Source organism: Lynx canadensis, chromosome F1 (assembly GCF_007474595.2).
Source record: "Lynx canadensis isolate LIC74 chromosome F1, mLynCan4.pri.v2, whole genome shotgun sequence".
NCBI lineage: Eukaryota > Metazoa > Chordata > Mammalia > Carnivora > Felidae > Lynx > Lynx canadensis.
Window position 1 is genome coordinate 67,869,922 of NC_044319.2, and position 13,109 is coordinate 67,883,030.

The 13,109-nt window shown below is 66.2% G+C and overlaps 1 protein-coding gene across 1 annotated transcript; it reads right to left on the reverse strand.

Annotated features, from left to right (window-relative positions):
• Nucleotides 1-1,361: 1,361 nt before the first annotated feature.
• Nucleotides 1,362-11,652, reverse strand: EFNA3 (ephrin A3). The gene is made up of 5 exons (XM_030302081.1): nucleotides 11,528-11,652; nucleotides 5,334-5,647; nucleotides 3,460-3,525; nucleotides 3,203-3,280; nucleotides 1,362-2,992 (listed from the first exon to the last, which is right to left on the reverse strand). Exons 1-5 carry the CDS (start codon nucleotides 11,650-11,652, stop codon nucleotides 2,862-2,864), a joined length of 714 nt encoding a protein of 237 aa, XP_030157941.1. The 3' UTR covers nucleotides 1,362-2,861.
• Between the last annotated feature and the right edge of the window lie 1,457 nt (nucleotides 11,653-13,109).

A 13,109-nucleotide genomic window follows, 5' to 3' on the forward strand; every position in this document is an offset into this window, starting at 1 on the left:
CTGGCACGTAGCTCGTGCTTGGTAAACGGGAGCTGGCTTTCTCTAGTTCCTGCCCCCAGACGCCCGGGCCTCTCTCTGTCTTCCCATGGCTGCATTTTTGAACCTACTAAGCCCTCCCCATCTCAGTGCGCTGTCCCCCCCCCCTCGTCCCCTGTGGCCCTGGGATGTGAGGACCTACAGCTTAGGCCCGCCGCGTTGGCTCCTTCAAGGCCCTCCCCTCTCCCCAGGGGCTGCCAGCTATGTGTACCTCCTCCCAGCAGCCTCTTTCCTGTGTCCCCAGGCACAGGGGTATGTTCCCCTCCACGCTCCCACAGCCCCCTGGCATTTAACCATGTAACACTCGGTGTTGTCCTGTGTGTGTGTGTGTGTGTGCGTGATCGATCCCTCTTCACATGGCAACACACGCTAAATTATGAGCTTACTGGAGGCAGAGGCTGTGTCTTTGCACCCCCAGCACCCAGGATAGAGCCTGGCCTGGAAACCATGACCGGATGGACGAACCTACCTTTCCAGTTGTGTCTCCAGGTGGGGAGCCTCAGACTGGTGTCCTGGCTGCCCCCGGTCCTTTCCCCACTGCCCTCCCTCCCCTACTGCTCCGCCAGCAGGAAACCTACCCGCTCTCCACGGTCCAGAAGAAATTCCAGTTCCCGTGTTTCATGAGTACAGAGTGAAGACCCAGTCCCTGCCAGAGAGGGGCTCGTTCTCAGGATGCAGCTGGCAGGAGCCACCAGAGGCCAAGGCCCTCACCCAGGACCCAGCCTGCCCACACAGTGCCAGTCGGAGAACCAGGGTGCGATGGGGCCCCAAGGGTGTGCAGCTTGGAAGAAGGCGCCCCCTCCCTGGTGGGGTTCGGCCTCTGTCGTCACCCACACTCAGTGCCCACCCTGGCCTCACCCAGCCTGGCAGGGCCATGTGACCGCGTCACCTGCTCGCCTGTCTTTTGCTTTCTGTCTCCTCTCTCTCCTGACAGATGGAGGGTGGCAGCGGCCCCAGCAGCAGCAAACTCAGCCCTTGCACCATAGTGTTTGTTTTTTTTAATTTTTATTTGAGAGAGCGAGCGAGCATGCGAGCAGGGGAGAGGGGCAGAGGGAGAGAGAAAGAATCCCAAGCAGGCTCAGCGTGGAGCCTGATGCAGGGCTCCATCCCCTGACCCCGGGATCGTGACCTGAGGTGACATAAAGCCCAGCTGACCGATCCACCCCGGCGCCCCCAGCCATAATGTTTTAAATGAACAAAATAAAATCACAAAGGATTATGAAGGAAACCAATCACATGGAAACACAGTTAACAAAACATTTACATTTTTTGGTATAGTAATATGTACACTTCTTTATTAATACATGAAAAACAAGGCAGGCCTAACAACTCCGGTCGTTTCAATGCAGGGATGAGAGCGAATGGTTATTTTGAGAGATGTTCAAAACTGTAACGCAGCCCGAAAACATCTGGGATTTCTGTTGGTTACAAAGAAGCAACTATTTTGGCTTGTGGCCCGAGCACATAAGAGAATGTTTAATTTCAGTTACAGGTGAGTGAAAACAGAGATGTAACTTTTATCCCGTCTGGGTTCACAACCCCGTGAAATCCGCAGACCCCAGTCAAGGACCTGATTGCAGAATGGAATGGGAAGAAAAGGCGGCAACCCCCATTCGTGGAGCTGTACGCTTCCGCTGCCATTTAATCCTCACACGTGTTACAATTTTCTGATGAGAAACACGACCCTCCGAGATGCGCCCTTGGCCAGGCCCGGCTGGGAGCCCCTGGTGCTCGCTGGACACAGAGCTGCCTCCTCACGGGGGACAGAGCCGGACGGAGGTGTTCAGTTGCTCCTTTGGCCCCAGAATCCCCTCCCCGACCCTGTGCCCTGTGGGGTTTAACCAGTGTCCGGAAGGGTGGTGGCCCCTGAAATCACACACACTCGATTATTTTTATCTCCAGTTTATTTTTTTAGACTAAGAGCAGAGTATGAAAGTCACAGCCAAAGCACTTGAAAAAGGCCCAGGAGGATGGGTGGGGCCACGGAGGGTGGGCGGGGCCAGGTCCTGGGACTGGGGTCCCGGCTCAGGGCTGGAGGGGAGGGGGGGGGGCGCTGTTGTCTCACGGTCTCCAAAAGTGTCTGTGCGTTGCATAGGCCTTGTCTTCACAGAAGACAAAAGAGGGGCCAGGGGGTCCCCCGGAGGGGGGGGCCTAGCCTGGTGGGGAAGGGGTCTGAAGCTGGAAGGGGAAGTCAGGGAAGGTCAGGGACCGAGGAGGGGGAGGGAGTCGTCCGTCTGTACATTATATATAGAGATACAGAGTCTGTACATGCCTGCTGGCACCCCGGTGCCCACCCGTTGCCACCCTTGTCCACTGCCCGCCCCCCCCAGGGGTGTCTACTTGTAAACTTGGATTCAATCCAAACCACAATCCTGGGGGCGGGGGTGGGAGGAGGAGGACGTGCTTATTGCTGTAAACAGGGGGAGGGGGCAGTGGGCGCTGCCACCCCCTCGCCCATCTAGTCCCCTCCCTGGGTTCCGCCCCTAGAAGAGAACGACGGGGGTGCCTCCCACGCTCGGATGCGCGCTCTCCGGGGCATACCTGTCTCTGGTGGGGACAGCAGGAGAGGGTACCAGGGATCAGAGAAAGGCCCCGGAGCCCCAGGGCCACCCGGGGCCCGGGGCTGTGCCTGCGTCTGGTCCACTCCAGTGCCCTACGCGGGGAGAGCGGGGGCAAAGGGGACGGGCACAGAGGTACGGTGCAGGCCCCACTGCCAGCCACAGCAGGAGAGGGTCTAGGCCCCACAGCTGGACTTCCCTTGGAGAGGCCAGAGTCCCCCTGCCCTTTCCCAGCCCCGCGTCCCCCCGCCAAGGGAGGGGGCAGAGCTAGGAGGCCAGGAGCGTCATAAGGAAGAAGGCGATGCCCGCCGCCAGGGGCAGGTGTTCCCGCTTGGGGCTGGTCCCACTCACGCTCTTCTCAAGCTTGGGCACCTGGGGGTTCTCTCCCTCAAAGTCTTCTGTGGGCAGACAGATAGAGAGACTGGTGAGGGCTGGGCCGCGCGCCCGGGCGGGGCACGCGGCAGCGGCAGCAGCGGTGGAGCCGGGACGTGACCACCCACGGGGTAGAGGGGTGCGTGCCCCCCGGGGGAGGCATGCGAGGTGGGCAGGCACCGGGGAGGGGGCTGCGGATCCAGCAGTGGCCACCAGAGGGCGCTGCGCAGACTCACCCAGCACGTTGATCCTCACATGGGGGCCCATGGTGAACTGGGGGAGGGTGGGGGCCGGCTTCTCCCCGGAGTGCGATGCTGCGGGGTGGGGCGCGGGGGGGAGAGAGGAGGGGAGAGTCAGGGCCAGGACACCCCCCCTCGCTACAGCTGGGGAGCGAGCTCCCGCTCCTTGCCCTCCCCTCCGCCCCCGGGAGCCAGGGGAGCCCCGAAGCAGGGAGCCGGGGGTGGGGTCGCGGCCGGGCGCCGGAGGTACTCACTGGAGGCACAGCAGACGAACACCTTCATCCGCAGACACTTCCAGTGCAGACTGTGGGTGGGCGTGGCTGGGGACGAGACGGGGCCTGAGCTGCGTTCTGCGGGACCACGCCCCGCCCCCTCTCGCCCTCCGCACCGCCACCTGCCCCGGGCAGCGTCCTTCCCGGCTCCCCTACCCTTGGACTTGGCTTGCGGTGGTTCCGCCGGCAGCCCGCAAAGCCCCTTTGGTCCCAGCCCTCAAGAAACTCTGAGCCCTGAGGTCTCAGCCCTGGAACGTCCCTCCCGGAAGCAGTGACCCTGCGACCGACCCTTCAGGCTGTCACTAAACCTCTCAGCCTCGGACGCTGTCCGGCTGGAAGCCCTAAGGCCGCCAGGCCCCACGCATCATCCCGAGGTGTCACTCCCAGCGATGCAGACCACATGGCAGCCACGTGGGCCCGCCTCGGCCCCTGCGACCCCAGCCCTGGTCATCACTGTGACACTTTCCTTTAGGCCCACCTCCACCCCGTCCCCATCCCCGGATCCTGGGGACCCCAGCGTCTGCTCCTCTCAGAAACTTTTTTAGGCCCCGCCCCAGCCCCTGGGGACACCACCCCCTGGCCGCCACTCACGCTTAGGCCCCGCCCATTCCCCCAGCCTCACTCTCCCTGCCTTCACTGACGCTCTTAGGCCCCGCCCCGGTCCCTTGAGTCTTCACTTCTGTCACTCATTCTCCTTCGGGACCCGCCCCCAGGACCCCATTCCCTGGTCATCACTCTTTAGACCCTGCCTCCAAGACCCCACCCCCTGGCCATCACTCAAGGTTCTCCCTTTAGGCCCCGCCCCCGGGACCCCACCCCCCTGGCCATCACTCAGGTACTCCTTAGGTCCCGCCCTTGGGACCCCCCCACCCCCCCACCTCTGGCCATCACTCAGGTACTCTCCTTCGCGCCCTGCCCCAGGACCCTAGCCATCACTCAGGTACTCTTTAGGCCCTGCTCCCAGGACCCCAGCCGGTGGCAGTCACTCCTTAGGCCCCGCCCCTGGAGCCCCGCGCCCTCGACGTCACTCAGATACTCTTAGGCCCCGCCCCTGGGACCCAACCCCGTGGCCCCCCCATCCCCTGGCCATCACTCAGGTACTCTTTAGGCCCCGACCCCACCCCCAGGATGTCACTCAGATACTCTTTAGGTCCTGTCCCTGGGACTCCCACACCCTGGCCATCACTCCTTAGGCCCCGCCCCCAGGAACGCCCTGGCCGTCACTCAGGTACTCTTTAGGCTCCGCCTCTGGGACCCCCACTCCCTGGCCATCACAGGTACTTTTTAGGCCCCCACCCCTGGGACCCCACACCCCTGGTCATCACTCACTCTCCTTAGGCCCCGCCTCTGGGACCCCACCCCATGGCCATCACTCCTTAGGCCCCGCCCCCTAGACCCCACCCCTCTGGCCGTCACTCAGGTACTCTTTAGGCCCCGCCTCTGGGACCCCCATTCCCTGGCCATCACTCAGGTACTCTTTAGGCCCCGCCTCTGGGACACCACGCCATGGCCATCACTCCTTAGGCCCCGCCCCTTAGACCCACCCCCCCAGCCGTCACTCAGGTACTCTTTAGGCCCCGCCCCCGGGACCCCACACCCCTGGTCATCACTCAGTCTCCTTAGGCCCCGACTCTGGGGCCCCACCCCATGGCCATCACTCCTTAGGCCCCGCCCCCGGGACCCCACCCCTCCTGGCCATTACTCAGGTACTTTTTAGGCCCCGTCCCCGGGACTCCACCCCACTGGCCGCCACTCAGGTACTCTTTAGGCCCCGCCCCGAAACCCCGCCCCCGGCCGGCACTCCGTAGGCCCCGCCCCCGGGATCCCCCCGGCCCCTCCCGCCGGCCGTCACTCACAGATGTAGTAGTACTCGTGGCCCGCGTGGAACTCGTAGCCCAGCGAGAAGGCGCTGTAGCGCTGGAACTTCTCCGAGAACTTGATGGGGCTGTGGGGGGCGTGCGGGCGGTTGCACTCCCAGCGCTTGAAGCCTTGGCTGGCGTTGCAGGTGCGGTAGCCGGCGCGGCTCACCATGTACAGCACGTACTGCTCCGCCCCGCCCCCGGGGCCCGGCCCCGCCCCGGGGCCCACCCCCGAGCTGTTGTAGTGAGGGCAGTAAATATCCAGATAATCGTTCACATTCACCTGCACCGTGTAGCCCTCTCGCCGCAGGCTGTGGGAGAGAGGAAGCGGGTCAGGGAGGAGAAACCCCACGCCAACCCTCTTCCCATCCCGCCGCTCCGCAGACCTTCCCCTGGGTCTGCGGAGCCTCCCCGAGTAGCTGCGGAGCCGCCTCTCCGCTCAGTCCCGGTCCCCTGGGCCCTAGCGCCACCGGTCCCCCGCTACCCGCCCAGGCCCACGCCTTCTCCTGTCCTTCTCTTGGTGGCCGCCAGGGGGCAGCAGAGGCGCAGGGAAGCCCGGCCTGCCTCGGAAGGAAAAGAGAGGCGGGGGAGAAGGGAACGTACGCTTTGGTTACCACAGAAACGGCGCAGGCCCCTGCGACTCCCAGACCCAGGCCCGGATTTCCTCCGTCCATCCCCCATAATTCAGCGCTGGGGAGGAGTGATAGGGGCACGGAAGGGAAGGGTGAAGGCGGGAGGGGTCCCCTCCCAGAGATGCGCACCCTCCATCGCCTCTCCCGGCATGCTTTCCTGCCGCTGCCGGCCCACCCCCAAGGCCAGTCGGACAGCACCTGCCCTCACACACCCCTGTGCGGACGCTCCACGCAGTACCCACCGAAGTCCTGTGGCACACACAAATATGTCCACGGTGCAGCGGGCGGCCTAGGTTGGGTGTGTGCTGGGCCCGCGCACCGGTGTTGCTTGACCCCAGCAGTCTCCAGCTCTGGCCCTGCCCCCACTCCCCCCTGGCACGCGCGCGCACACGCACACACGCACACAGGCACACGCTCTTCTCTACAGTACTACTGGCAATTAAGGTCCCCAATAACGTGATACAACAGGTCGGGGAGAGCTAAGGGACTCCACAGCAAGGCTCCACGTGGTATCATGCCCACCGGCCCCGAGTTCTGTCTCTATACATCTTCCTCCCCAACCTGGCACCACTGGCCCCTTAATGGTGCCAGGCAGAGTAGTGGGCACAGTGCCCAGACAAGATGGCTGTGCCACTGACTCCCCAGATCCTTCTACGGGACACAGAAGCAGATGCTGGGTCCTTCATAATCCCCACCTGCCTTGCTGATTATCATCAAAGTGCTGGTCTTAATGCCCTCCATGGTGGTGCCAAGCGCTGTGGGGTGGGAAAAACATCTGAATGGAGAAAGAAACTCGGAGAGTAGGCAGGAGTTTCCCCCGGTTTCTTCTGCACACGTCCTGGCAGGGACAGGTGGACGTGGTGGACACAGGAGGCCTGGGGTACTTGGCAGAAGGTCAAACCACTGGGGTCCCTGGTCCCTGGGAACTCCCTGAAGGGAGGCGCGGGCTCCCCCTGTCACCAGGCACCTCCCAGCTCCACAAATAGTAATTAGATTCATTAGGAAAACAGGCTTGGAGGCCTCTGAATTGGGTGGGGCCTCGAGGGTCCCTCCCCACCTTCCCCTACTTCCATGGCCTTGCCTGGGCCGCCCCCTCCCCAAGCACTCCCTGCCAAGCCAGGCGGTAAGCAGACAGGGGAGAGCTGGTGCTTGGGCATCCCAGGAGAATGGGCAGAGCCTCCTTGAGTCATCAGGAATGCCACCAGCCCCACTCAGTTCCCACAGGAGTGATGGGTCACTCAGGCCCCTCCCTGGCCCTGGCACTCAGGTGGGCAGGAATCTCGGCCTGGGGCACCAGGAGCAGGAAAACGGGTTAGACCAGGCCTGGCTTCTGGCGCCACCTGGGTTTGCCTCTCTATCCCCAACTTCCAAGTCTACCCTTCCTCCCTCCCCCACAGGCTCCGAGGAGGGGGCCACCAGTGAAAGGGTGCCAGGCCTGCAGCAGCCGCACAGCCACCCGGGGCCTCTGTCCTGGAGCTTCCCCCGGGTTTCCAGCCCCGCTCTGCAGTGGTCCCTCCCTGGGGCGCCTTCCCGGGAGCACAACCCACTCCCGCAAGGAGTCAGCCAGAGCCACTGGGACGGGTTCCTCTGTTTCTTCAACAGGGCGGGGACTAGCCTTATGGAAACGTTGGTGGGTGACTACAGTGAAGAGAGGCCACCTTTGACCTGTCCGTCCCCAGGCTGGGTGGCAGGAACAGTCCCTGGAGTGCCCGCGCGCCATGGGCACGCGGGAGGAAAGCCTGGTCGTGGAAAGATTGCAGGCAGCAGCCGGGATTGGTGGGCGGGGGGGGGGGGGAGCGGGACTGGGTGCCAGAGTCCCCAGTCACAACTCGTGGGAGACCCGAGTGAGGTGTCCGCTTGGCTCGGGCACTTTAATTGAACCTGCCATCCTCCCTGCCCTGGCAGCCAAGAGGGAGGGGCCGCTAGGCCCAGCGAGGCTGGCAGCTAACGCCTCCTTGTGGGGGGGCGGGGACGCGGGTCCCCATCCCCGGGAGGGGGCAGCGGGGTGGGCTGCGGGGGCCGTGTGCCTGTCCCCTCGAACAGTTCTCCGTTCTTCCCCACTTCACCCCCTCCCAGCCTCCACCTCTTTCGCAGAAAGACCGGTGTTGACGCACCCCACCTGGAGGGGGTGCCCCCTCACCCCGTTATTTTGTCTCTCCCGGCCCTCGCCGCCTCCGGGGCGCATTCCGACCCTTCTCCGTCACTCCTTCAGGGCCCCGCCTGCTCCAACCCGGTGGGGTGGGCGGCGGGGGAGCAGGGAAGGGCAAACCTCTCCCCGCGGGGCAATTAGGGGCAGGTAAACAGGGTGCCTAACGAGACCAGGGAGCAGGCAAAGCATCCCGGGGGGCCCCCGAACGTGTTCACCCCCCCGCCCCCACCCAGGAAGCCGGGACGCAGAGCTCTCCCAGGGCAGGAGGGATGGAGCGACGCCGACCCGGGCTCGCCACCCCTCTAGAGCGCGCCCCCGAGGCGGCGCGCCGCTCGCTCCCGCAGGCGAGGCCGGACCACGTGCGCGCCCGGCCCGGGGTGGGCGGGTGGCGGGAACGTTCGCGGGGCGCGCGTGCTCGCCGACACCCCCGCACCCCGCGGGCGCTCGGGGCGCCCCGCCCCGCCGGGCCCGCCGGCCCCCGGCCCGGGCTTCTCCCGCCGGCGTCGGGTGGGGGAGCGTCCGCGCGCCCCGCATCCCCGCCCCCTCCCTGCGACAGCGGCGGCGGCGGCGAAGGTTTATTGATCTGCAGCGGCGGCGAAGAGCGAGAGACCAGCCGAAGGCGAGACACACAGAAACGGAGTGAGACGCGCACCGAGAGGGGTGACTGAGAGACCCGAGTGCCCGAGAGGGGCCGGGCGTGAGAGCCCGCGAAAGAGAGGGCCCAGAATCGCGGAGAGCGCGAGGATGCGGATGGGACTGAGGCTGGGGACGAAGGGAGGCCTGGGGGGAGGCAGGCGCGCAGGGGCCGGCGGGGAGGCCCGCAGACAGCACAGCCCAGACGGCTCTGAGCGGCGGCTTGGGGGTGCGGGGCACAGGCTCGTGGCCGGGAGGAGACACGCAGGGGACAGGCCACCAGGGACCTGGTGCAGCCTCAATAAATATTTGTTGAATGAACGTGTGAATGAAAGCGAGATCAGCAACAGAAACATTCCAGAGAGAGGGGTAGGAGCCAGCCGAGGGAAGAGGTTCCGGGCTTCCTGAGTTAGGGGCGAAGGACGACACCTTGCTTAGTTCTGCGAAGAAACGAGGCACAGACCAGGGGGCATACACATTTGGCCATCAGCTGGTCCGCCCCCCCCCCAATTCAATTCCGGGCTCAGGGGACCCCTCGACCTCACATTCTCCTTCTTCCCTCCAGTATAGGACCGCCCCCCACCCCATCCCCAGTTTCTGGGCCACGTTGGGAACTGGTCTTCCCAATTACAGGGGAGCACACGGAGGGGCTGAGTCGGGGGACAGGGGGCGAGATCATGACCGCTGTGCGGGGCACCGCCCCCAGGTCTGTCAAAGGAGGCCTCTGCACGTGTCCCACCGGCACCCTCCCACGTGACCCCAGAAGGCGGGGTCGCAAGACCCTCTCCACGTGACCCCAAGGGGCAGAGACCCTCAGCACGTGATAGGGGGGTGGGAGCCCGGCGCCCAGCTCACGTGACCGGGGGGAGGGGGCGCGGGAGCCTGTGGCTCGGCCCGGCCCCGCCCCCAGCTCCCTGGCCCTCTCCACTCCCGGCTCCCGAGCACGTCGCTCTCACGATTTATGGGGCCGCGGCTGCCGCAGTGAGGGAGCCGGGGAGCCCGGGCGCAGCGGCAACAAAGGCCGAGGAATCGAGGCGGGGGCGGCGGCGTCCTCCCTGCCGGGTGCGCGCCCCCTCCCACCTCTGCCGGTCCAGACCCGTGGGGGGGGGGGCGCGGAGGACGGAAAGGAGGCTCCCGGAACCGGGCGCCCCCACCCCCTCCCAGGGCCTTCACCTGCGCCCAGGTGTATGCGGGGGAGGGGAACCTGATCAACAGCGTCGCCCACCGCCCCCTCCCCGGCCATTCCGGCAGACTCCCGGCCCCGGCTTCCCTTAAGAACGCGGGGGTGCCCCAAGGGTGGTGGGGCCCCAGGGTCCCTCACCTGCGTACTCGCCATTCCCCGCCAGACTCTAGCGGGGCGGGGGGCGGACGTGCGAGTCTGGGGGAGGGGGACGAGCTAGATAGAATCGGGGAGTCCGCCCCCAGCACCCCCCGGAGTTCTTCGAGTCCCGCTCCGGGGGGCGAGGGGGAGGGGCCTCGTCCCCACCCCCGAGGTTTCCATGGGAAGCGAGAGGGGGGCGTCGTCGGCTCATCCCCACCCCCAGTCTGACACTCCGGGCGCGAGGAGGGAGAGAGGGGGAGGCGCGGAGCCCCAAACAACAAAGAGCGGAGCGGCGAGCGGCAGCCCCTCCCCCGGGAGGTTGGGGGTCGCGGCCGCCCGGCCCTCCCGGTCCCCTCCCCTGGGGCTTCGCCGTTTGCTCCCGGGTCGTCCCCCAGGGTGGGGAGCCAGAGGCAGTGCCGCCGCCGCCCGGCCAGGAGTGACAGTGACCCCCCCCCCCGCCTCCCCAGGGATGCCCCCGACACACAGACACACACGGAGGCGGCCGGGGTGATACGCACGGAGGCACGGCCGGGAGGAGAGGACAAGGGCAGCGAGGACTGAGCAGACTGAGGACCCGGCCGCCGCGCCACACACCCGGGGAAACCACCCGGCCGCCCTGACACCCGCCCAGACCGCGGCGGCGCCGGCGGCCACCCCGGCCCAGACGCGGCCGGCCACGCGGACGGCGGCCGCAGCCCCCTCCCCGCCCCGCCGCCCCCCTCCCACCCCCAGACGATCGCCGACGCAGACACACAAATCACACACTCAGACACACACGCACACTGACAGCCGCGCACGCCCGCTCACACTCGAGCCACACGCCGTCCCCAGGCCGGGCGTGTGTGTGCGCGCGCGTGTGACACGCCGACATCTGCCTGCCTCTCTCCCTTTCACCGGTACCCCACGTTTCCGTCGTCACCCAGCAGCACCTCCAGGACCCCCGCCTCGGCGACCCAGCCCCCGCTCACCCCAGCCGGGCTTTTCCCCACAATCAGGGCAACCGGTTCGCCTTGGTTCTGGGGCGGTGCTCGGCCGGACTCCCTGCCTCAGCTCTGGACCCCACTTTTCAAAAGCAAGAGTCCTAGACCCAAGCCCTCGAAAGCCTCACCGTGAAAACAGGTCATCGCCGCCCCCCCAAGTGCGACGGCCCAGCACGGCCCAAGGGGGCGAAGATGGGGGGGCGGTGGGATGGGGGCGCGCTATCCCAGCGGCGGGCGCCGAGAGAAGGCAAGGTGGGGTGCGGCGTCCGCACGGCCCAAGTCCTCCTTCCCAAACCTCAACAGCCTCTTTCAGACACCCCCCCCTCCCCGAGTTTCGCGGACGCCCACAGACTGTGTGCCCCGGTCCCTCGCCCCCAGCCCCCAGCCGTGTCTCCCAGGACCCCCACCGCAGGTGCCCTCAGGACTCCCCCTCTCGCCGCCGCGGGACGCGCGGGCTCCCCGGGCCCCCGACTCACTGCTGGTTGGAGCTGTTCCAGTACACCGCATGCCGGTTCCCCAGCGCCCCCCCGGGCCCCTGGGCCAGCAGCGGCAGCAGCGGCACGGGCACGAGCAGCAGCAGCAGCAGCAGCGGCGCCGCCATCCCCGGAGCCGCCGCCGCCGCCGCCCCCCGACTGAGCCCCGCGCTCCCGGCTTCTCGCCTCCCAGCTCCCCGCCGCCGCCGCCGCCGCCGCCGCCGCCGCCGCCGCCGCCGGCCCCCGAGCCGTAGGCCACGCCCCCAGCCCTTCCCTCCGCCCTCCGGGCGCGCCCCCGAAGCCCCGCCCCGGGCGCGCTCCCGCCTGGCCCCGCCCCGCTCGGGCGCCGAGCGCGCGGCGCTGGAGCGGTGGGGGACCGCGCTGGCCCCCTCGGGCGGCAGCGGCGCGCGCCTCGTCTCTCCCTGCCGGTCTCGAGTTCCCTGGAGAAGGATTAGGGAGGCCCGGACAGGGATCTCGATCTCGCGTGAGCACATTCATCCCTGGGATGGGGTGGAGGGGATTTGAAAAGAAGCCGGGGGTCCAGGGCCAGTTCCTAAGTGGAGCCAGACCCCCTCCTTTCTCAACAGTCTGGCTGTCTGCCCCCTCCATGACCCTCTTCCCATGTGAACGAGGAGGCGGGGGGGGGGGGCTCCAGAGGGTGGTGGAGAAGCCCTCAGTTGGCACCTAGGACTGAAGCCCCTGGCTGAGCACGAGGCTCGGTTTTTCCTGGAGTGGGGTGGAGGGGCCAGCCCCTGAGAAGGTCAGCACCCGGCGTGCTGGAGGGGCCTTGGCCGTCGGGGGCCCGCGGAGGGTCAGCTGGAGCAAAGCAGACTTTCCCGGGACGCCTGCAAACAACTCAAGAGGGGCTCCTCCCTGGGCAGCCCATGGTGTCCCTAGGCTTTGTCACTGTGCTGCTACGCTCGTGGGGAGAGGGCAGAGGGCAGCGCACCCCGTGCTCTGGTGCTCCCCGCGGTCATGCCCTCGCGGTGACAGGTGAGCACAGACATTACGCACACACATTCAGACCCCCAGAGGCGGAGAACTTAGACGCACAGAGACAGAGGAACACCCCCTGCGGTGTGCAACACACAGTGACTCACACCCAGACCCACATGCGCCCTCTGACACACACACAGATCTCTGTGCTCTTCTCCCTTCTTCGCCCAGGAAGTAGGGGTTGAAGGGAAAGGTCTAGAATCCAGACCGAGGGGGTGTCCACCCCTCATCTCTTGTCTTTCAGAGAACCGCGGACTGAGAGTGACCAGGAGAACCAGGTCTCAGATGAGGCTCTGAGATCCCTGGCCAACTCCTGGGCCCAGGGAGACAGGCATGATGCTCTTTCCTTCTTGAGACAGAGAGAGAGAGAGAGAGAGAGAGAGAGAGCGCGCATGAGTGGGGATGGGGCAGAGAGAGAGGGAGACACAGAATCCGAAGCAGGTTCCAGGCTCTGAGCTGTCAGCACAGAGCCCGATGCAGGGTTTGAACCCACAAGCTGTGAGATCATGACCTGAGCCGAAGTCGGATGCTCAACCGACTGAGCCACCCAGGCACCCCTCCTTTCTTTCTTGAGCGAGGACACACAAGC